This window comes from Lissotriton helveticus, chromosome 1_1, assembly GCF_964261635.1.
Source record: "Lissotriton helveticus chromosome 1_1, aLisHel1.1, whole genome shotgun sequence".
Classification (NCBI taxonomy): domain Eukaryota; kingdom Metazoa; phylum Chordata; class Amphibia; order Caudata; family Salamandridae; genus Lissotriton; species Lissotriton helveticus.
This window is the reverse complement of record NC_136057.1, coordinates 1,874,632,196-1,874,658,031: the sequence shown is the minus strand read 5'-3', so window position 1 is coordinate 1,874,658,031 and position 25,836 is coordinate 1,874,632,196. Positions and strand designations below refer to the sequence as shown.

Sequence of the window (25,836 nt, the reverse complement as noted above, 5' to 3'; positions counted from 1 at the left end):
GACGTCCTCTTTATCCTGTCCTTACTAATGAATTAGATGATTTTTCATTGTTAGATCGTTGCCCGCCCCCGTATGTTCAGCCTACGGCTCCGGATGTGGAATCCGAAGAGGATAATCAGGACAAACAACGTACCAGGTTACAGGTCGAGCGTATGACGGAATTGCGTTCGATTGCCCGTAAACTTAATGTAAATTCTATAACTGTTTCAGAGGTTGATGATTTTATGAGCAAGTGGTCCGACAAGGAACAATTGTATTTTTTAGATCATCTTGCAGGTGAAGTTGTTGAGCGGTTTAGAAAACACTCTCCTGAGTTGGAACCTAAAGATATATCAGTTGGTCGTGAGAATTTTCATAAAGGTATTTTTGCTCTTTCAGATGCGGACGAATTCTTCCGGCGGTTGGTTCAGTTACGAGATGAGGCGACGCGATTGCGAGCGGCGAACAAAACATCAGAGCAATCAGCGTCTGGATCGATGGAAAATACCCGAGTGTGCCCTATTTATGGATCAGATAAGAGTGTTGCAATTAATGTTTTGCCTATGCGGGAAGCTGCACCTTTGTATGTCCCTCCTAAAGGGGACGGTACGGATGATGATAAGACGTCTAAAGATTCAAAGGGCTATTTTGTGTATAATTGGGTTTATACGCCATGGAATAGAGCAGATGTTATGGCACTTAAGAATGCTTTGCCTGACCCCCGTAAAAATCCAGCAGCTTTCTATGAAGGTGTGGAGGGTGCTATTTCTTCGTGTATTATGACATTAGTTGATATTGATCTTTTTTTTGGGCTGATATTGCCTCCTGATATGTGGAGGGTGATTCGTAAGTTTGACGATCGAACGATATTAGGCGCCGATTGGAAGGACATAGTGAGAGCTGATTCAGATAGGGAACCTGCATGTAAACCGTGTCAGTTGATTTTAGATTTGCCACCAGCTATCTTGAATAAATTAAAAACGCTTGTCCCTCCTAAGAAAATAGATTGGACAGTGTTAGCGTCGTGTAAGCAGAAGCCAGATGAATCGGTTTCTGATTTCTTTTCACGTTTTGAGGAAGCATTCCATGATTACAGGGGTCAATCATTAACAGAGGACACGGGCAGGCACTTATTCGTAGATAAGTATGTGGCTAATCTCCTACCGGAGATTGCAAAGCGATTAAAGGCTAGTGAAAGTTCATGGACCACGGCAACGCCTGCCTCCTTATTAACTATGGCTCAGTATTATGAACGTCAGGAACTAGAGGCTCAAGAAAGTAGTGATAAGAAAGCGAAGGACTTAAAGACGAAAGTGATGTTGGCACAGGTTTGTGCTACGCAATCGAGAGGGAACGATAGGGGTAGACGAGGATCGTACGTTACGTCTCCCCCTCGTTCCGACATTTCTGAGGATCAGTGTGCATACTGTAAGCAGTTTGGACATTGGCTCGCAGATTGTCCGGTACTTCGTGAACAGCGTAGTCAGAGGGGTCGAGGAAGTGGAAGGTCACGGAATAGTTATTCAGGACCAAGAGGGGGAGCGAATGATCGTGGTAGGTTTGAAGAGAGGGGTCGTGGTCAGGTTGAGCATAATACTTTTGATCGGCGGAATCAATACCAGATAGCTGAAGGAGAAAATACTGAGTCACAGGATAATAGATATGCATAGGATTGCGTAGGATGGGGTGTGGAATCGGTTGAAGTACTAGTCGATCAAAGGGGTCAATATATATCAGCACATGTTTTGGGTTCTACTGATCAGTTTCTGGTCGACACAGGAGCTACTCGAAGTGCTCTGTCTAAACACTTGGTTCCAAGGGCTCCCCTGTCTGGCGAAACGATTACAGCAATAGGGTTCGATGGAACACCTTCACTAAGCCCATTGTCTCAACCCCTTACATTTCATGTTGATAAATTCACTGCCCCATGTCCGTTTTTATTATCTCCAAATACACCAGATAATATTATGGGACTTGATATGCTAAAGCATTTTCGTGCAACAATACGCTGTGCCCCTGAAGGGGTGCGGGTCATTTTGAATGAAAACTACCCAGAAATTGAGAGATCGTGCCTCATGCAAGAGGCCGACGCATTAGCTTCCCTTCCAAGTACGTTATGGGCTACTTCCGATACTGATGTGGGTCAAATGATTATTCCTCCTGTACGCATTACTGTGAAGGAGGGAGCGGTTTTACCTCGTGTTCCTCAGTACAAGATCTCTAGAGAAGGCGAAATAGCGTTGATACATATTGTGAATGACTTGATAACGGCAGGGGTGGTGGAGGAAGTTCCTTATAATGTTTGCAATAGTCCAATTCTTCCGATCCTAAAGAAAGACACAGATACTAAGATCTATCGTTTTACTATTGATTTGAGGGAAATTAATAAGATAGTTGTACCGCAGTATCCAGTAGTATCTGACATTACCACCTTACTTACTTTGGTTCCACCCACGGCTACTACATTTACAGTGATTGATCTGAAAAACGCTTTCTTTTCAATCCCTATTCATCCTGATAGCCGATATTTGTTCGGCTTTACATTAAATAATAAATCGTGTAGATTTTGTCGAGTTCCTCAAGGTTACACCGAAAGTCCTAGCATTTACAGTCAGGCTTTGAAAAGACAACTTGATTCATTTGATTTGCAGTCTGGGGTGGCACTCATACAATATGTTGATGACATTCTGCTTGCAGCAGACACACAGGAGCAATGCGAGGAGAGTACACTCTCCCTGCTTTCTTTCCTTGCGGAACACAATCACAAGGTTTCGCGGAAGAAGCTACAATATTGTAGACCAAAGGTGACATATATTGGTCATCTTTTGTCTAAGGAGGGACGTGCATTAACATCAGACCGAATCCAAGCAATCTTAGATACACCAGTCCCTTGCACGCAGAAGGATGTTCGTGCTTTCATAGGGTTGACGTCCTTCTGTAGGCAATGGATACTGGGATTTTCGTACATTGTAAAACCCTTGTTAGCATTGCTGTCCAAAACTGCATCACTCCCCCTCGAATGGACGGACGAATGTCAAAATGCTTTTGAACAATTGAGACAAGCTCTTTGTTCTGCGCCAGTGTTAGGTACACCAGATTATACAAAGCTCTTTACACTGTATGTACATGAGAAGGATGGGTGCGCATTGTCAGTCTTGGTTCAGTTACACGGAGATAAACAGAGGCCTTGCGCATACTTTTCAGCGGTACTCGATCCTGTGGCTCGAGGACTGCCTGGATGCCTTCGAGCAGTTGCAGCAACAGCAGTAGCTATACGGCAGAGTGAGGGAATAGTTTTGTCACACAAATTGTTGGTGTTAGTTCCCCATGCAGTAGATGCGCTATTGAACCAAATGAAAACGCAGCATCTAACCAGTGCCCGTTTAACAGGATACGAGTTAACATTGCTGGCGCCGCACATTACATTGAAGAGGTGCGCCACTTTGAATCCCGCTACTTTATTGCCATATCCTGTTACTGAGACCCAGGAAGAAGAACAACATGATTGTGTTTTTCTGACTGACGAACAAACAAAGGGTCGTGTCGATTTACAGGACACGCCACTTCCAGATGTAGATGGGGAATTGTGGGTTGATGGATCGTGTGTGAGATTGCCAGATGGTACAGCTTCCGCGGCCTATGCGATCACGACACTTAAGACAGTGGTAGAAACAGCACGAATACCACAGAAATCTGCTCAAGCGGCTGAATTGATAGCTTTAACGAAAGCATGTGAGTTAAGCGCTGGTCTATGTGTGAATATCTATACTGATAGTCGTTACGCCTTTGGAGTAGCGCACGATTTTAGCCTACTCTGGAGGCAACGAGGGTTTATGACCTCACACGGAACACACATCATGTACGGAGAGTTGGTATGCGACCTCCTGAATGCACTATTATGTCCAAAGAAGGTGGCGATAATAAAATGTAGTGCACATAAGAAAGTGACAGACAAAATAGGGCAAGGAAATGCTTTTGCAGACCGCATAGCGAGAGAGACTGCTATGTTGCAAAATGACTCCCCTATGTATGTGGTGAGATCGCAAGCCGAGCGATGGCATGATGCTGGAGAAGAAATTCTAGACATACAAAAATCAGCATCTGAAGTAGAACTTGCAACATGGGCAACAGAGGGAGTATTGGATGATGAGGGTTGTTGGAGAAGCAAAGACATGGAGAAATGGAAACTGCCTGCTGCTTACTTGCAAGCAATGGTTCAAATGATGCATGGGCTGGCACATATTGGAGCTCTTGCAATTACGAAATTGCTTACACGAGTTTGGGAGCATCCTGAGATTGCCAGCACGGCTAGGAGAGTAGTGCAGACCTGTCTGATATGCCTACAGTACAATCCTGCAAAAGGAACCTCTACTCCTAAAGGAGGGTTTGTTCCACCTACTGCACCATTCGAAGTACTGCAAATGGACTATATCCAACTGGAGCGCTGTAATAACCTCAAGTATGTCCAAGTGGGGGGCGCTAGGTGGCGCCAGACCAAGATGGCCGCGCTGTTGTGAGGCTCTCGCCCTGCTGAGCCTAATCGCCATCCTTTAGGCCATCCTGACCAATCTCTTTGCCTTCTGAGCGGCGGCATCCTGACCGCCTTAGCGCTGTGACCACTCCGGTGCCTGCTGCTACCGCATTGCTCAACCGGAGCCGGCGGAATTCGGCCCGGACCTCGCGGCCGGCGCCTGGCGCTCTGCCACCCCATCACCCCCCTTGGTCACCCAGTCTGGGAAAGCCCGGGGCTTCAGGGCCCTGAGCGGAGGAGTCCCAGGCCCTGCATCGCGTGAGGCCTGAATTGCCGCCCCGATACCTGCTGAGGGGTCCCGCCTCGTGAGTGCCTGCTTCCCCCGCCAACTCCGCACTGCCGGCACTGCTGATCTCCGCTCTACCCCCGGACTCTCCTGCGTGCTGAGGGTGGCCGCGCGCCTGGACTGCTGCGGGTCGTGCTGCGGGCCCTGTCACACCCGCGCACCTGTGGCGCTGCCGGTCTCGGCCACTGCGGACCCCAGGAACAGAATCTGACGCTGCAGGAGGCGCTCGCGTGCTGGATGCTTCCTGATGCACCCGGGTTGGTACGGCTGTCCCCCACGTTGAAGGCGGCTAACTCCTCTCTGGCTTGAGCAGATCCTCCCCGCCATTACCTCTGCTGACAGTGCCTGGTTGGCGGCCATTTTGTACAAGCTCCCCCGCTGCTGTACTTTCACCCCCTGGAGTTGCTGGTCACTTTTGCCTTCCTGTTGCTTCTGTGCATCTCGGAGCGCTGCTCCATTACAGACCTTGGCTGAATTCTCCTTCCTTCGTGTGAGCGCCCTGGGAGGACTCGATAGCACCACCTGTGCTGTTGCTGATTGGCCCTGGAACACTGCCTCCCCAGCGCTACTGTCTCTAGCTCCTTGGGAAGCGTCTTGACCCTCTACACTCCTTGCCCCGAGCTGTCGTCGACACCCTGAGGGCGATCGCCCACAACTTACTGGCTACGACTCCTGGCTCCGTCCTTCTTCCCGACCTGCTCCCTCTCGAGGCCTGGCGCCCATATCCTCTGCAGTGAACCAGACGCAGCTGCGCATCATGGGACGCACTGATGCACGTCAATCGAAAATCCCATTCGAATCGAAGAGGACCTCCAAGACGACACCAGATGGCGGTGGGAGTCCCTCGACCTCGCCCCCCCAGGAGGAGGACTGGAAAACGCTCTTACTAGGCATGAAGCAAAGCCTACCGACGATTGACTCAAAAATTGACACTATTAATGCGCGCATGGACAGCGTGGTGGCGAAACTCGAACATCACGACACTCGCATAAAGGAGGCTGAGGAGAGAATCTCGGGGCTGGAAGACAACGCTGCATCTTCGCAACGCCACATTACCCAAATGGACAGACTGCTCAAAATCATCGCGGACAAAAACGTAGATTTAGAAGCGAGATCGCAACGGAATAATGTTCGCATTTTGGGCCTTGCGGAGACTACCAACACGGGGAAGATGGAACTTTTCGTTGAAAATCTCGTTACAGACCTGTTTGGTAAGGACTCCTTCTCCCCACTCCTTATTGTTGAGAGGGCCCATCGCTCCCTGGCTGCCCCACCTCCCCCCGGTCTCCCGCCTAGGCCCATCATAGCGCGCTTTCTTAACTACAGAGACCGGGATGCTGTGTTGCGCCGCGCGCGGGAACTGAAGACAGTGCGCTATGAAAACACGATGCTTTCTTTTTTCCCTGACTTCACCCCTGCTGTCCAGGAAGCCAGACGCAAATTTACAGAGGTGAAGAAAAAATTGCAAACCCTGGAGATTCCCTATGCCATGTTGTACCCGGCCAAGCTAAAACTCTCTCACCAGGGCAAACACCGCTTCTTTCAGAATCCGCAGCAGGTGGAAGACTACCTTAAACAATGCAAAAAGGACCAGCTCAGAGAGGAGTCCACCCGCCACCGCTCCAGATCGCACTCTCCACTATCCCAACAAGACTGACACGTGACATTGGTCGTTGGCCCCTTTGAACTTCTTATTCCCTGTGCAACGGCCCTGAGCGTATTGACTCCTCTATATCCCGGTGAGGTCTTTGATTTATTACACATGTAACTGGTCTAAATGTATACTGTGTGCTCACTAGACCACCTCCGCCCCGTGGTTTCGACCGGGCCGACCTGGTTGTAAGCGGGTGTAAGTAGGGAGGTGGTTGGCAGGTTCTGGTGCCCCTAGTTTCAGACCCCCAATGGGTATCCCCCAGATCCCCTCTCCCCTACTGCGGGTTGAGGCTTACGATGCCATATTCTTGGCTTTTGTTCTAGTTGTGTTAGGGTTAATGGAGGGGGGGGGGGGAAATTACTACACGGCGAGTTGGGATAGCCGTTGTGGGTGGGTTGATGCTCCAGTTTTACAAAGCCATAGATGTCGGGGGGTTGTGGGGTGGGATGGACCTGACTGCGGGGTGGGTGAAGGGGGGGAAATGTTGTTTTCATGCACCTAATAATGAAGTGAACCGATTTGAGTCATTACTACGCTACACGCGCTTACACTCTGACACATGGGTGACGTAATGCCGCCTCACCCGACACAGCAGTTCTGCCTAGCGACTTGGAATGTTCGGGGGCTGAATGACCCTCGAAAGAAGAGACAAATCTTAAGTTACCTGGACAGACAGGGGGTCTCTATCGCTATGCTTCAGGAAACTCACTTGCGGCCGGACAGCTCACCTATGTTTGCCTCTAGATGGGCTTCTTGTAAAGTTTTCTCCTCTTACTATAATTATGCCAGAGGGGTTACGATCTTAGTTAGGCGAGGGTTGCGCTTCTTACCTGCTGGCACTGAGGCAGACTCGGGCGGGAGATACTGCTTGCTGTGGGGGACACTACACTCGCACACGATCCTCCTAGCTTGTTATTATGGCCCTAACACGGATGACACTTCTGCACTCCTTACGATGTGGGGTAAGATTCAAACGCTAGGTATCAGCCACGTCATACTCGGGGGAGACTTCAACATGGCATTGACACCGAACTGTGACAGATCCCACCCCCAGACACTCCATTACACGCATACCCAACGCACGTTACCTGACCTGGTCAGGGACCACCACTACATTGATGCATGGCGGCACCTACACCCCACTCTGAATCAAGGTACTCATCACTCAGCGGTACACTCTACCTGGGCACGGCTTGATTATGTGTTCCTTTTGGCTGGCCTCCTCCCTTGGCTGGCTGGTGCTCTTCACCTCGCTAGAACTTTCTCCGACCACTCACCAGTCCTCCTTACTATGAGCATACCCATTGATACCTCCCCGTACCTGAGCTGGCGCCTCAACCCCGCGCACCTCACTGACTCAGCGTTCAGGGGGGAACTTGAACATGACATTCAGGATTTTTTTGACCGAAACACTGGCTCCGTCACTTCTTTCACTACGGTGTGGGAGGCCTTTAAGGTTACTGTCAGAGGCTGGTGTATGGCGAAAGGTGGTGGTGTCCTTAAATCGCTACGTGGGCTACTACACAAATTAGAGGCTGAACTCAAGATACTCGAGCGCGACGTGACCCGTGACCCACAAAGTCCTGCTCCTAAGGCCCTCCTAAGGGACAAGCTCAATGAATACGCTGAGACAGCCGAACAGGAATGCAAATTCCTTGGGAAGCCGTACACGGCCCGTTTATACGGCGAGGGCGACAGGCCCGGCAGGGCCCTCGCCTTTGCGGTTAGGCCTGCGAAATATCACAATTATATCTCAACCCTAATGGACGAACATCAGGCACCACAGAGCGACCTTAAGGAACAAATGCGAATCCTGACTCACCATTACTCTACCCTCTACACTTCACACCGTCAGACGTCCGTCGACTTGCAATCCTATCTAGAGGACACTGCGGTCCCGTGGCTCGGCCCCTCCCAACAGAAATTTCTACACCACGAACTTGAACTTGACGAAATTAAAGACGCCATCATGTCTATGAAATCCGGCAAAGCGCCTGGGTCGGACGGGCTTCCAATAGACTTTTACAAGGCCTATATACACTTGCTTGCTCCCCTGCTGAAACGGGTTTACTACTCTGCACTGGAGGAAGGTACGCTGCCGTCCACCATGCGGGAAGCCCTTATTGCTTCCTTGCTGAAACCTGGTAAGCCTCCGGAATTCTGTGATTCTTACAGACCCCTGTCGCTGCTTAATACAGACATGAAAATTCTGGCAAAAGTGCTCGCGACACGCCTGAACTTACTGATGGAACGTCTGGTCTTACCGGACCAAGCTGGGTTCGTCCCCAACCGTGCGACGTCTCACAACTTGCGCACCCTACAAGCTGTCCTGCAGGACATCAACCCACGCTGCGAGGCAGCGGCCTTCTTCCTGGACGCGACGAAGGCGTTCGACTCTCTAGAGTGGGACTACCTTCTGGCCCTCCTGGAACGAATGGGGATCCCCTTCTCCTTCCTTGATTGGATCAGACTGCTGTACTGCAGACCCCAGGCCACCGTATTATTGAATGGATCTCGCTCTGCCCCGTTTGTGATCCATAGGGGCACCCGGCAGGGCTGCCCGCTCTCGCCGGTCCTCTTCGCGATTGCCATTGAGCCCTTGGCGGCCAAACTCCGGCAGCACCATAACCACCGGTCATTGATCTACCCGGAGAGGCAGTTGCTTGTCGCCTTATATGCGGACCATGTGACCCTATACGTAGACAACCCACGCGAGAACCTTAACCCTCTGCTGCGGGAGATAACTAAGTTTGGGGCCATATCTGGGATTCAGATTAACTGGTCAAAATCGGCCCTGTTTCCCTTGACGGACAAGACCGTCCCCTTCCCGCTGGATTACCCCTTGGTATGGGAAGCTGACGAAATAAAATACCTTGGTGTAATCGTGACCAGGGACCGGGAAGCCCTCATCAGAGCTAATTATGGTACTGCTATAGACAAGCTGACCGACACCATCACCAGATGGATCCACCTTCTGCTCTCGATGGCGGGCCGTATTTCCCTTATCAAGATGGTGGTTCTCCCCAAGCTCCTTTACCTATTTACTAACATACTGTACTCTCCGGGGGCCAGCTTCTTTCGTGTCCTGAATTCCCAGCTGTCTAGACTGATCTGGGGTGGCAAACAAGTGAGGCTCAGTCTCACGACGCTTATGTTGCCGTACCACCAGGGCGGATTCGACGTCCCGAATTTTCAGCGCTACTACGAATGCGCCCAGGGTCACTTTGCTGTGTACTGGCTGCATCCCCCTCCCTTCATGGCTCACCTTGCGGTGGAAGACGGCTATATGAGGCCGGCTCAGCCATCAGGGTACCTCTATATCCCGACCCGGGCAACTGACCGGGACCCTACCGCGGTTGATTGCACGGTACGGGCCTGGAGTCGTATCACGACTCGGATGGGGGTCGAGTTCTTATACTCGCCACGTATGCTCTTAGCGCACGACCCCAGATTAAGGGTCGCTTGCGAGGAGATAGGCCGTAAACTGCTTACGAAATGCGCGTTCCATACCTGGGGAGACTTGTATCTTGAGGGGCAGTTTCGCACCTCGGCCCAATTCTTTGGGGACCTTACCCCTTCGATCATGGACACGTTCCTCTATACCCGGCTACGCCAGAATGTCAAGTCGGTCACACCCGATTTCCCATCTGAGCCGGAAACAGTGGCTCCGCTACATGCTCTACTCCATCCTGACCCCCCGAAACATGTGGTGTCTATGCTGTACAAACACACCCAGGCACCCCCTTCGCCCCCGACGCTCAGAGCCCGCGGAGAGTGGGATGGAGATCTGGATGAGCCACTGTCGGACGAACAGTGGGAAGAAAGCTGCTCTCACACAAATGCAGTCACAGGTAACGCGCGCCTCCGGCTTGCTCATTATAAATTTTTACACCGACTCTATTATACCCCCGCCAAACTACTCCGCTTTGGCTTGCGCGATGATGACAGGTGCTTGAGGTGTGGTTCCGAAGGGGCGGGCTTCCTCCACTTGGCCTGGTCATGCCCGGCTGTCGCGGCATATTGGGTGGAAATATTTCAAGCACTGTCCGATATGGTCGCCGTGGACGTCGCGCCATGCCCCAAGATCGCTTTGCTGGGCCTGCCACCGCCTTCGATCAAGGTGCATCGGAAATTTTTTGCGCTGAGCCTCCTCTTGGCCAAGAGACATGTGGCGTGCCGTTGGGGTAGGGGTCGCGCACCCAAATTTAAGATATGGCTTTCTACGATGTCGACGTGGCAAGAACATCTCCACACATATGCCATCTTACCACCGAAGTCGCGTCCTAAGGATCTCTGGACCCCCCTGACCACGTATCTCCTATCACTGTCAGAGATAAGTGACCCCCAGACTGGAGGAGCTGAGGGGGATAGCTAGAGGTGCTATTTCCCTTGGTCCGTAATTCGCCCCTTGCGTCTCCCCCCCCTGTCCCCCCAATGCATTGCCCTACTGCACGACTGTTTGATAGCTGCCAACACTTGGGATAGGCTACAACCACTGTTCTGGACACACTTCCACAGGGCACGTATTCACGAGCTGGGCCTACTCCCCCACCCCCCACACCCCCCTCCCGCAGAAGCCGCGCAGACACCGCTCCCCGTCTTTGCCGCGTCCATGCCTCACTCCCCGAGCCTCGCGAGGTGTCCAATTCGTTAAGTCATGTGCTACTGCTATCTAAATGGGTTCACCGGCTTCCCCCCCCCTTCTTCTTATGCCTTCGTACGCCACTTTGCACCCCCTAGACACCCCCTACATCACACTTGAATGATTGGGGCATCACAGTTGGGATTGTTTTCGTTTTGTTGCTTTCTTTGACTGCATTACTAGATAAATGAAACCTCACGTCATGAGAATATGATTGTGGGCGGCCAACTTGTAGGCTTGTTGTACTAAAGTTTAACAGTTATTTCAGCCTTTGCACCGCGGCCGGCCCTTTGGGTTGTAGGCGACTTGCTGTGTCTTTAATACCGACTTGCTTTTCAACATTGATGCACCTCCGTACAAGCTTGAAGTGTGATCGCTGCCAGCCTGCGGTTGTCAGGTTGTAGGCAATTGGCTGTGTACATTCTCCTTGTCACCAATAAAGGTTTTTAAAAAAAAAAAAAGTATGTCCTAGTGGTGGTGTGTGCCTTTAGTAAATGGGTTGAAGCCTACCCCACAAAGGACAATACAGCATTAACAACAGCTAAGGTACTACTAAAAGAGTACTTCCCACGTTATGGTGTATGTAAATTCTTGTGGAATGATAATGGTCCTCATTTCGTTGGGAAAATAGTGGAGCACGTTCTGAAAGGATTGGGAATAAGACAAAAGTTCCACGCTGTATTCCACCCGCAGTCAGCAGGTCTAGTAGAAAGGTATAATGCGACTCTGAAGCTGAAGCTAGCGAAGATCGTGGCATCCACGTCTTTGAAATGGCCGGATGCTTTGCCATTGGCATTATTGTCTATTAGATCAGTGCCACACTCCCGAACTGGCCTCACACCCTATGAAGTGGTGTTTGGAAGGCCCATGAATATCTGGGGAGTTCCAAAGCCTCGTTTGATACATGATGTGCCTTGTATAATGATGAACGATTATTTGGCACGATTAACAAATGATTTACTTTCTATTCATCAACAGGTTCGAGAAGCGCTCCCCGACAACTCCATTGGGAAGGCTCACAATCTTCGTCCTGACGATCATGTTATGATCCGGGTGTTTGAGAGATCCAGCAGTTTGGAGCCGAGGTGGCGTGGCCCTGAACAAGTGCTGCTGGCAACGCGAACGGCTGTGCGCGTCACGAATAAGAAGCGGTGGATACATTCGACGCACTGCCGACGTGTCTCTCCGGATCTGGTGAACCCTACTGTCCTGTCTGATTACCGAGATATCTTGGATGCGGAGAAGAGCCCAGCTGTTACGCCTCACGAGTCGGAGGGAGCCTTCCCAGACCACACTATTTCTGGCGGAGTGAAGTACAATCTACGGCCAAGGAAATAATTTATTTTTTTTATTTTTTATGACTGGTTGGTAACCGTTCCGAGGTTTGTGAAACGGAAGCCGGGAATATCAAGGGGGGGGGATCAGTTCTGTCCAGTGTAGCGACACCCGTCTTGAATCTCGGAGAAAAACTCAACGGCATCCTCGGTTCTCAGCACCATATTTTTATTTTTTTTAGTTTGTTTCTTGAGACTTTTGTTCATTGTACCATGGCACCTATGACATTGAAAAACAGAGGAATTCTGGGTGCAGTTCTTTTTGTTGCAACAATAGTGGTAATAGCAGTAATAGCTTGGACTATAGAAAAACTATTTCCTGCACGGGACTATTTACTGCCTACCACTCCAATTCCATCTGAACATTTCCATTTTACTTTGCCCTATCACGAAGAAAGACATAGACAGACCTATTTGAATAATAGTTTCATTCAGATATTGCACCACACGCATAATATGACCAACACGTCCAATTGTTGGGTATGTGGGATGTTACCTGGGCATCAGAAGAAGGGAGGAACCCCACTTATTCCTCTTCCTTTTTCTCACAATGGGTCATGCAATGCTTGGTACACTCTTCATTTTACATTGAGATGGCCAACAAAAGGTGGGCTACTTTTTCGATTGAACAAAATTTGCTATAATGATCGAGATGGCTATCCACAAGCAGAAGGAACTAAATTTGAGTGGGAAGAATATCGACCGGACAATGTATCTACGCCTCGTATCTTCACCAATCAGAGACTTACAAATATGACCAGTTTACATGTAATTACCGTTATTGATACAAAAGCAGATCTTTGTATCAGGAATAAGGGATCAATTCCGGTGGGGAAAAGTGAATGCAATGTTACTCTTGCCTTTGATACACCCAATGGTGTTTCATTTGTGGCCTCACGAAACACTTACTTTATTTGCGGAAATAAAGGTTATCATCGTCTTCCTCTTGGATGGTTAGGTACATGTTATATATCTTTTGTGTTACCCCCTGTGTTTATTGCCCCACCTATGTACCATAATGATTATGTATTGTATCACGATTTTCTATTGAATAGAGTTAAGAGAACATTGGATATTGATGAAGTCGACCAAACTGACACCTCACTACAACAATATGTGGATTTTAATTTAGGGTTGCTCTCTTTTGTAGGTGCTGCCCTAAACAGCAGGAAAATTAGACGGTTAACGCGTGTTGTGGAGGCAGTTGCTAATGAGACTGCTTCTGCTTTAGGGAATTTAACTGAAGAGCTTCAGATTACAAGAATAGTTATGCTTCAGAACCGGATGGTTCTGGACGTAGTGTTAGCTGATCGTGGGGGTGCATGCCGCATCATTGGAAGTAGTTGTTGTGTTTATGTGCCAGATAATTCACCATCTGTGTATGATGCTATCTCTAGGTTGCACAAAATTGCCTCTGAAATTCACATTGACAATGGTACTTGGACTTTTTCTAGCTGGTTTTGGACTCTGCTTAGTACATGGGGTTGGAACCTGTTAACTGTTCTATGTGTGATTATTGGGATATTTTTCTTCTGTTGCCTATGTATCCAATGTGGTCCTACTTTATGTACTGTATGTATTACGGCCTGTATCCCATCCAAACGAGCTATTGCTAAAAATGTACAGATGAGTAATGCCGAAGTGAAGCAAATAATGATGATTGACATTAATGATGAACATTCAGATTACTTCAATTATGAGGTAGCTTCAGCTAAACGCTAAAAGGGTTGTCTGTCGTAATTTGGCAAAACCTGAGTTAGCGTTAAGCTCAGCTACACGAACATTTCTGTTCGTGTGGGGGCCATTTTGTATTCGGTGGCTTCCATTTTTCTATGAACATGCGGCCTCGTGGTCAGCATGCCCTTTCGTCCTTCCTTCATGCCAATGAACATTTACCCTGCCCAGCAACAGGCTATTTTTAGCAATGGTCAGTCTCGCGCATGTGTACATCTGATCTTTGGACTGGAGAGCGGTCACTCCTTAGGAATGTTCCCCTAACTGACCAGTGGTATTAAGCTCCCCCCACATGTTGGCTGTGTTCCAAAAATGCCCTTATATGTACTTAAAACTGTTCTAACGTATACCGCCTACCTTTTTATTACCTTTAAAATGTATAAAAGAGGTCGCACACCGATGTTCGGTGTGATACTTCTTGCATTGCCGAAGGGTGCTGTATGAATGTATCACCACCCCATGGGGTCCTAATAAACTTGTCTCTTTGCATTTTCAGTTTCCGTGCCAACTTCTGTTTTATGGTGCGAGAGTGTTTCTGCAAGTATGTAGACCTGATAGAACCCGACACCACAGTAGCACACGCCACCAGCGTTTCTCACGCCCCTAGCGTGCCCCTTGATGCGACGCAATTGCGTTCACATGGCATGAAGGCCGGACACACGCCCCCAGTGTTTCTCACGCCCCCACCGTGCCCCTTGATGCTGCGCAGCAACGTAATTGGCACTTGTATGTACGACTCACATGGCATGAAGGGCGGACACACGGCCCCAGTGTTTGCCACGCCCCCAGCACACGTCCACAGCCCACGATGTGATGGCCGTACTACACGCCCCCAGCATTAGTCACGCCCCCAGCCCACTCCCACAGCACAACGCAGACACGCCCACAAGGGACTACTTTGCTGGCAAGGTTCTTTTACCTTTTAAATGTATATGGTGGCGGTCTGCATAGCCTATGTCCTTCTGTTGCAACTGCCCTTTCCAACGCTGTATTGGGTGTTGTGATTGGTGCTGTGGTTACTGAGATTACCCGCCTCAAAGGTTTGGGCTCTCTCTTTATAATATTAGTATGGATTTAAAGAGTTTTATATAGTGCTGGCTAGACCCGTAGGTATCAGATTGCTTTACATAAGATCAGCAAAGTTACAACAATAATAAAATTTTTACGTTACTTCAAAATATGAGACATAACGGGAGAGAAGGAGAGATCTGTAGAGAGGGAAGTGGTAGAGGGTGAGTGTGAGGGAGAGGAGGAGGGGAGGATGGATAAGAGACAGACAGGTGGATAGAAGGTAGACAAGGCAACAGCAGAATGGCGTATATACAATGAGGGGGAGGGTGGGCGAGACAGGGAGAAGGGGAGAAACTGTGGCCAAGGTCTGGCTGGGCAGGTGACGATCAGGGGGTGAACCAAGTCCGATCTCCTCATTAGCTAAACAGAGCAGCTCCAACGGGCGTCAGACATAATCCTCGGACTCCGCTGTCAGGAAAGAGGTCATGTGTCCTTAGGGAAATACGGAGTAATGTGGGGGTTATGGGGGGGAGGCCATGGTCCTAAGGAATTCAATAAGTCCTCTTGAGGTCAGGCATTGTCCAGGCAGGGTTGTGTAAGTAAAAGTTCAGCAAGGGGGAAGAAGTCACCAAAGTCTTCCATGTTGGGGTCAGGCAACCTGGGACCCTTTTCCAAACCAAGAGTGAGCCGGGTACAACAGAGCTTTGTGGGGAGGGTAGGGTCGGACTCCCATTGGTTATTACAAAGGACACAAGATCACTCCCGGTGTCCCTAGGCTCTCGAGGCTTAGCACAGACCCTGAAAGGGCGCTGGGGCACATCTCCCATTACGATGGGCAGCGTGGTCGGAGCCACCATTTTGCCTCAAGCAGGGGGTGAGGGGGACTGCTCACCTCCATCTTCGGTTTTATAGGGAATTCGTTTAGGCGCCAGCAGGACCTCTGAAGCCACATTTTGGGTTGCATGTGGCAGTGTACCGCTCCCCCAATCACCGCCTTTGAAGGGTGTCCGTTGTGGATTTCAGGGAGCAGCTGCAGGTCACGCTCATTAGCCCCTCCCTCTCCAGCCGCAACCGTACATCGTATGCATAGCGAGATAGTACAGGGCAGCAGACTCACCCAAGTGTAGTCAGCCGGCACAATCAAGGTGAGGACGGAGGGAGGGGAGTGATGATGGCTGGTTGGAACGGGGGGCGGCAATATCACAGCACACTTCCATCTGGATGAGGCACTTGCTTAAAACTCCCTGGGCACCATCATGGCTGATTTAGTGGGAGGGAGGTTGCTGCCAATATATCTGTGGAGATCGCTTGGATAAAGGCACAGTTGGTCTCCGTGTAAGCCGCCTACATTCCGGTTTCGGAAACTTAGTAGCGGGTGGTGAAGAAAGGTGATGGAAACGTCGTTCTGTTGGCTGAAGGAGGATTCACAACGGAGCAGTCGCTCCAGGTGGCCATGATGGGAGCTGGCTCCTCCTCCTCTAAAGACATGGCATTAGTGCTGGCGCACAAGAAGAACAATTTTCCTAAGGTTAACTGTTAGGTGAAATATTCAGGCCCTCTGGGAATTCTGGGTATGTCAAAATGTTTTGCTCTGATATTTTGGGTGATCAGTCCAAAGAGATCAAGATCCGACTTGTTTGGAATATGAGTAGATAACATAGGATGTGTGCTTGTGTTTCTGAAAATAATTACAACCTTTAGACCGGTGACATGGTTCCTTTTCTTGTCATCGCGACTGAAGTTGAGGAGGTAAAATTTTAAAGGAGGAAATGTAAAGCCATTCCACATCATTGTTTAACAACAATTTCTACCTGTTCATTGCTTAGATGAACCTTTCATCTTCCTTGAATTGGGTTCCTGATTTAGTCCGTAAACTGTGATAAGCAACCAAAGAATGGAAAAAGTAAAGGAATTACCAGGTTCCAGGAAGTTGCCTTAACATTAGGCTTTCAGATTGAATCCGAGATTAAGGTATAGTAGTTTATTATCCTGTTTTATTATTCCACTTCAAAAAAACTCCCATGCCCTGTTCCCTATAGAAGTTTCATCACCAAGATAAGAAGATAAGAAGTACTGGTGTGACACCCAATATCTGAGTCTTGTAAGGAACTGTTTCTGTTACGGGAGAGAGAGTGGGCTTGTGAGTGGAGTTTGATCTGGAGTGATAGTGACCTGTAGCACTGTGTCAAGAACAGAAGGAAACATCACCACACGATAAGAAAGATTGGAGACAGTCCAAATATCAAGGTGGTGGAACAACTTTATTTGAACGATTTTGAAGCAAAGACTAGAGGCTCATAGTGTAGGAAGTGGGACAGAGATATGATTGGGACATTAAAGTATGCATACTGTTACAAAAGGGAAAATATATGTGGCCTTATAAGGCAAGACTAGTCAGAAGATTGATCAGGAATAGTATTTCTACATAAAAAGCTTCCTGAAGCAAGAAGCACATAAATGAATAAGCAAATCCATAAATTGTGATAGATGCATGTGACTGTTTTCAAGAATGAATTATGAGCACAATCAATGGCATACCTAAATATAGATGGGACAGACATAAATTAATAATAATACTGCTACAGAGATAGAGACCGTGTGATTGGTTTTAGGTTACAAGGTCGGTGTGATTGACACTCTGCCTCTGTCATACCGGCTGCACCAGGGCAACTAATATAGATGTTTCTGGTCTCCTCGTCGACTGTTTCCACCAAATTGTAAACAGTGGTAACCAAAACAGGCGGAAAATGGTATGAGTTAGCCGATTCACCATGTCTTGCTGGCATGTTGGACTAGTAGTGAGTTATGGTGTTCCTGAAGACAGCCCTTGAAAGCAAGAATCATCAGGAATAACATTACAAATGCCCTCCATGAGCTCAGACATTTCTCTAAGGACATTCATGGACTTTTCTTTTTGGGACTGCCATTGGGCACATGGCTAATAGTAGTCTTAGACAGAAAGGGTGCCGTTTCCAGCATTGTTGGTTGAGTTGAGATGTTGTTTTCAATGGCATTGTGGTGGCATCTCCAACAATGGAACACACCCATTCCACTGCACTATAAATGTAATAGAGGGAGTAAAGAAGATGGGGGATGGGAATCTGCCTTGTTTTAGGGATGTCTTATTACTGCTCTTCTTAATATAAAGGCCAAAGGACCGGCTTAAGATTTGGGTGGAAAAAGAAAATAATCAGTTTCCTGAGAAGTGCTAAATCCAGAGGAAAGCGTAAGAATATTATGGTGGATAAAACTCCTCCCATATTCCAAGTGGGTTCGACAACAAGCAGGAAAATGGGCTGACAAAAAGAGCCCAACATCCCCTATCTGCCACCTCTGTATTTATACACAAACATTGTATAGCATCTTAGGAGAAGAATGACTCGGACACCTGTTATTCCTCAAACCATGGCATCTGTACTTACGCACTAGCTCCCAACAGTCAACTTAGATCTTTGGGAAATGGTAACCTTGGGATGTCAGAGAGGTAGCCTTGGCTCATGCCAACAGAGGATAAGGAGCCCAACACATTCCTATGCTCTTCAGAAGCTGCCTTCTGTCTGTCAGTTGTGGGGAGCTTTCTAGTTCAACAACAAGGTCGTAAATCTTGAACCATTAGCAAGAACAACAGCCATAACAAATGAAGGGAAGTCTACTGATGAAAGTGAGACAAGTGTCTAGAATAGATGACGAATCACGACCTACACCTTCTCGCAGTCATGAATACATCAGTCTGGGCTCAATGGCACTGAATGTAATCAAATCACCCTAAGTCAATTAGGGAAAGTGGACAATCTGTCATTACGCTAAGGCTATTCTTGGAGTAAAGACTGCATATTGTGGCAAGGAGCCATAGTTTTGAGTGTGTGACCTCTAAGATATTTGCAGATCAGTACAGCTCTTCTGAAATTGCACCTTCAAGCACAATGGAAGACAAACTTTAGCAACAGATGCTGGCTGTGATCCACGGGGCAATGAACAGGAACACTGCAGTACAAGCTGTACATATTAATGGCACATCAACAGGTTCTGAAATTAAAGGGATTCAGCCAGTGGCAGGACCTGGAATGATAATGATTCTAAACAAATTGAGAGGTGTCACTTATGTGTTTCTAGAAAATCTAACTTGCAAGTCAGAGGTAATGGCTAGTGTGCATTACCCGCTTCCTCTGAGGATGACCATTGTAAAAATGTGCAGGCCTTTTTTGGCACAGTAAGTGCTGGTGGGAAAAATCCATTACAACGCAGTCATTACAACACACTACCTTTACAATGCGTCTGTTACAACGCAACAGCCTTTACATTGCATGCCATTACAACACAGCCATTACAATGTATGTAACTACAACGCATGTCATTACAACGCATTAGAAGGTAAGTAATGGGAATATGTTACATTTTGGGATGGGTGTGGGTTTTGGGGTACATGGGAATAGTAATTTTTACCCCTACACTATCCAACACTTACCCTACTGTTGCACTCACTGGAGTGGGAATAGTATTTGTTACCCCTACACTATCCAACACTTACCCTACTGTTGCCCTAAAAGTATTATGCATTGTAATGGTATGCGTTGTTATGGAATGCGTTGTAAATGTAGTTTCTAAAAATGCGTTGTGATGGCATGTGTTGTAAAATCATGTGTTGTAATGGATGTTGCAATGTAAAAATAGAGTTGTAAAAGCATGCATTGTAAATGTTTGCGTTGTAACATGTCCTATTCGTGCAGGTAGGCGCAATATTTAGGAGTCTCTAAAGTTTGCAATGTTATCCCAAGCAATGCGTAGCCATGCAGAGTCATGCAATTGTAATAGTTTGCCCCTTAAAAGGACCCTCTTTGAGTCTTTCCAGGGAACTCTACTTAATGAAAAGCAAGTCCTAGTCCCACTTCCCATATCACTATTGAAGTGAACCACTCCCCAATATGCATGCATGATCAAAAGATGACCTGCGCTCTACCTCTCTATGGAAGAAGATGAATCCAGCTTTGCAGTCTAGCCGCTAAGACACCAAGGTTGCCATACACTATGTCCTGTTGACTTGTTAGAAGGGCAGAGCTCTTCTCCTTTTTGGCTTGGGTACATGCAAGAGGAGTCTAGGCTCCTGCCAGCCCTCCTGCTGGGGATTGATAGGCAATGCTCTAGTACATTTACTGTTACCTTCTCCATATGAATGGGATCTCTCATCCACCAGGATACTTTTTTGGGTGGATAACACTTTTCTGAGAGGCCCTGGTCAGAGGGAACGTTTTGAGCCCAGAAAGATCTCTCAAAGAAAACACATGGGTAAGGAAATGGGACAGAGCACCTGACATCACCAACATTATCCAAAATGCTCCACTCAGAAGGAGGCCGCACCTCATGATGGACTCAGACACTGATGGCATTGGCAATCACCTTGAGGAGAACCAAACATGTAGAAACTTTTGGAAATAGAGTCAGCTTGCATTGAGGAATCTGTTCACAGGCAAAGGTGTGTTGTTGTAGCGCAGAGTGCAATGTAGTGATAGGCCTTCCTTGGTTCACCAGTCTGCAGGCCTTAAGGGCGAGTAAGGAGAACACACACTCTTGCAAATCATGGTGCTTTGACTGCCACTGGTAGATAAGCTTGGAACCACAGAGCCTGAAAACTTCAGACTTCATCATGTGCCACTGTGCATGGTGTAGTGTTGTGCCAACCCAGCCTGCATCAAGCTGAAGACCGTCACTAACTAGGACATCCCCTAAATATAGGAGGAGTGGAGTTAGGATGATACATTTACTCATCCATAAATATGTAAGAAATTAGATTGCTGGATTTAGAAATTAGATAGAGGGTGAATTTTTGTACAGAAAAATAAAAGAAAGGTCAACTTTTTGGCAGTGTATATTTTGAAGCCTGTGCATTTGCAGAAGATAATTTTGTAATCTAATTTGTCACGTTAACCATTTAATTATTTTAAAGTCTTTTGTCCATTTTATATAACTAATAGTGAGCCACAAAACTTTGAAAAATACTGCAATCAATCAGTTCATCATCCAAACTGTCTTCGGGTAACAATGTTAATTCATAATAGCCCAACTAATTCATAGCTTAAATTAATTGCCTCCAACAGTGGTGACGTTGTTACCTGGAGAGGGTTTTTCTCTATTGTTGTTGACCTAACGAATGGCAGGCTATCCTTCATTGTGGTTACTTTGTTCACCTAATCTAAACTGGTATTTTGTGATTTCTTTCACCTTTGTTATAACTTTGTATGATGATTGATTGCAGTATTCTTCAATGTTTTGTGACTCACTATTAGTTTTATAAAATTGACAAAAGACTTTTAAATAATTAAATGGTCAGAATAAGAAATCAATTTTGCAGTCAGTGTCCCTTTTGTTGACTTAGGTACAGCAATGCCTCCTAAAATGTAAGCGATGCATACCATTTAATTTAAAATGAAGGAATCACATTAGGCGAGTTGATCCACCAGAGATTGCAAATAGAAAGTTGGCCTCTCTTCAAATCCCTTTTACATTTATCTTGCTGGAACTCCCCCCACCCCTGTTTTGTGCAAAGCGAGTTTTTAGGTCTCGCCTTTGTGCAAGCGCGCGAAGGCGCGTTCTCGCTGCGAGAACTATAGCTGTCGGCTCAGCCGACAACGACTGGAGACAAGAGATGGCCACGCGCACATTAAGAAGCATGGCAGAGTCATATTCCGATGCGCGCCTTGGGATTGGGTCGCGCACATCGGAATCCGGCTCTGCCATGCGCCTTGGGATTGGTTCGCGCACGTGAGCTTCTACCGTAGACAGCTCACGTCGCGCGGCTCGTATGTTTCCGTTTCGTTTTACTCGTGCGTGTGGCCGACTGACATTCCCGAGCCATGGAATGGAAGGCACAGCCCACAAACGTGCTGTAAACAAAATAGTGAACTGGCCCGGGGGCGACGGGGCTGAAAGAAAGGCTGTCTTTATCACGGTAGTTGTTGATGGGACGCGCTGTGCTAAGCAGAGCACGTCACCACACGTGGTATGCTCAGACGTGAGTCCCTTGCTCACTTTGCCACTGGATTCAAGCAAGGCTGACTGAAGACGGCTGTAATGCGAGAATCCGGTCCTAGGAAGCTTGAATCCAGTCCAGGGAAGGCATAGTTTGGCAGTTCGGGCTGGACTGTTCCCATGAGGCACAGGGTCAGACTGATTTGTCTGAACTGGGGTGGCAGAGTGGGCTAAAGAACGGTGATGGATTAAACCCAGATCTGTTGACTGGGTGTGAGTGTTTGATTGGTTCAGATGCTCCGTCCATCACCACCCCCTTTTGTACTACTCTTCATCAAGTCATCATCTTATTTACTGTTGGATTCAAATAATGTTCACATGACTAAAGCTTACTATAGGGTTTCTTCATAATCCCAGGAAATACACTCTTAACTGGCAACGAGATATGATTAACTATGCATGCAATTGAGGGGAAAACAAATGGGCACTGTAATTAACAAAGAGATAATTAATACATTAATGACATGTTAAGCTATACCGCATTTGGTAGCAGATAATTAATAATAAATAAGAAACTGATGGAATGTGAATTATGCCGGTTAATTGTCCGGTCTTGCTTCTGTCATTTCAGTCGAATGGATTTGATATTTGTTCTGCATTGTAGCCAGGTGAGAGGTGCAATGGTGGTGGGGGTGGATCCTGGATTCAAGGTAAATCAATAATCACCTTGGCTGGTGGCACCCTCTGAAGACATCCTTCAAATGCATCTAGTAGTGAGGGACATGCAAACAATGTATGCATGGTAGCCAGAGAAAATGGAGAGGAGCGCACATGCATTATCGAAAGGTAAGGATCAGCACTAACGGACATGTGCGGAATCTGGAAAGAAGCAGGTAGGAAGCAGCATTACCCCGGAAACTACTACCGGCTACACTGAAACTAATCAATGTAGAGGTCTTAGCCTCCTCGTGCTGATCTCCTAGTAGCATTCTTCCAACCTTGAACTATCTTCTGAATATTCTCTGATTTTGATAGTAAAGTAATTAAGCTCTTAGTAATATTTTGATTTGGAGTTTTTGGGGTAGTTTTGCAATTGTTATGGTATTTTGTCTATTATCCTCTTCATTGTTGCTGCCCATTAACTATCTGGTTATTTCCAGCTGCAGTTTCTTTTTGAGGGCAGGGGAGTGTCGCCCAAACGGCCCGCTGTGAGATGCGCTAAGTGTTAAAGGTAAACCAGCAATGAAATGATTTTACAGCCATTTTATTTTGAACACTTGGGGGCCCATTAGGATTACTGGCGGATCGCCACCACCCGAATGGCGGTGGCGAAACGCCCGTGATCTGACCTAGCCCACCACCCATTTCCCCCCTGCCATATTACCATGGGGGCCGCGGCGGACGGAAAGACCGTCCGCCCCTTTTCCGCCTGGTCAATGAGTTGACCGGGCAGAAAAGGGTTTAATATGGTGGCGGTGTCTGTTAGACATCGCCAGCCATATTAACATGGGTGCGGAAAGATGCCTTTCAAGGAAATAGACTGCGGTGCATGCCATGTTGTGCATGAAAGTGCACAAAATGCCTTCCTGGCATTGTGGCGGGCGGTGCTGAGTGCACCGCCCGCCACAATGACACAAATGCAGGATGCACCCGCCACTGTGGCGGGCGCATCCTTATTGTCCCCGAGGGACCCACGCCCTTATGACAGGTGGTCCCGTTTCCTGATAGGGGGGCAGACGGACAAAGTCCGCCCGCCATCCTAAAGATCCCCTTAATGCAGCTCGCAGCAGTCGCCAGTCTGCCCCTGAGACTGGCGACCTAAAACGCAGGGCTTGATTCTCAAACTGCACTTTGTAGTTCTAAAAAATGCAATTCACAAACTATGTGCAGAGTTAATGACACCGCTCTTCTTGTACTTATGTGTGTGGAGTCTATGGGTGCAGAGACTTCCACACACATAAATATGGGGAGTACAGAGTCATAAAACTCAGCACGTAGTTTGTGAATATCGACAAATAGTAAACTTATGCATAAGTGTAAGTTTACCTTTCAGAATCAGGCCGGCAGAGTTAAGCAGCACTTATAAAAACCCTAAATAAAATAAAATCATATAAATGAGAATTTTAATAGGTTTTGCCTGCCGGTTTCCCAATTATATACCCATTCTGTTCCCTTGGGCTGCATTCAGGGTTTTCTGCATGTGGTTGCACGTTAAACTTCCCACACACTGGTTTATATGACTGTAACCAAGAACGTACCTTATTGAATTCTCGCTGAAACTTTTACTTTATGTGTGACATGCTTACGATTTAAAATACAAATAATAAAGTGAGTTACCTCAGCAGTGATACAGATTAAACTGCCTTTAACGATTAATGCCAGAATAAAACTTACGCTGTCACTTTACCGTCCCCACAGTAGGGGGCGCCATGCCTGTGTGCCAGAGGGGGTGTGGCTACTCCAAGTGCTGCCCCTGCTTGAACTTGCACCTGGTAGTGGTACACCTGGCCTGGCGAGACGTCCCTAGAAAGAAAGAACAAATACCATGAGAAGGAGACATTGCCAGTAAGTTCAGATCAAAGATTAGCTAAAGCCCCTTGTGATAAGATAACCTAAACTCGTGTTTCCTTTCTCCAGTCAATGGTATGGACCCTGTTGCACTGGCATCGTGAACCGCCACGCCCCCTGCTGTTGCAGCTTAAGCGGGCATGGTGTTGACACTCACCATTATTTATGAGCCTTTCCTGTCTGCAACTCTGCAGACAAAAGATCTTAAAAATATAAAAATACAGGACACTGATAACAGAGGTCAAGCAAGGAAAGTTCATTACAACAAAGAAAAGAAGAGGAAAAGAGAGGCAAAGAGAGGGCTGAAAGGAAGAGTGAAATGTAGGGCATATGGAAATAAGGAAGAACAGTGACAAGAAGGAAGGGTAAAAAGGATGAAAGGATGGATGCAAGAGCGAACGGACGGATGGACGTAAGGATAAAACAATATTTGCATTAGTGAGAGAAAGAAAGTGGCTGGAATGTTAAAAGTCTGGATGAATGGGTGAGTGGATGAATGGTCACCTGGACGGAGGTGTGGAAGGATGGATTGCTGGATTGATAAAAGGAGGGTGATTTGGTGGATGGATGTAGAAGAATGGATGGAGGAATGGAAGGGTAAAAGGATGTATGAATGTTTGGAAGTGTGACCTGAAGTATGCGTAGATGGAAAACTAATAATGAAAGGATGGGTGAAATGTTGAAAGGATGGATGAAAGTATGAAAAGATGGATCTGTGGTAGATGCTCTAAACCTGGTAAATTAAATTTTTCCTTTATATTACTTTCCAAATATTCTAAAATATCAGGAGCAGAGATTTGATTCTTGGGAGTATACAGGGTACGATAATACTCCGCAAATTGCGACAATATCTCCGCTGGTTGGTGATAAATAATTTGATTCGGGCCCTTAATATTTTTAATAAGATTCTGTGCTCTGTCATCGGCCACTTTGAAGGCCAGTATTTTACCTATTTTGTCCCCTCCTTCATAGTGCAAAATTTTAGATTTATGTAACTTAGCGCAGCTCTTTTCAATCAGAGTTGACTTGAGATTAGACTTAAGAGATCCTAGTTTTAGCCCAATTTCTAACGTATCTGGGGAGCATATTCGTAGCGCCTCAGCCAATGATGTTTCTTGTGCCGTGATATCCGAA

The 25,836-nt window shown here is 47.3% G+C and overlaps 1 protein-coding gene across 1 annotated transcript in view; it reads right to left on the bottom strand.

Annotated features, from left to right (window-relative positions):
- The window catches only part of PAPPA2 (pappalysin 2), an 888,990-nt gene that overhangs the window by 392,366 nt on the left and 470,788 nt on the right, over nt 1-25,836 (bottom strand). The window contains exon 8 of the mRNA XM_078650337.1: nt 24,529-24,657. Within this exon, the coding sequence (XP_078506463.1) occupies nt 24,529-24,657 (129 nt within the window). The remainder of the gene's footprint in view (nt 1-24,528; nt 24,658-25,836) is intronic.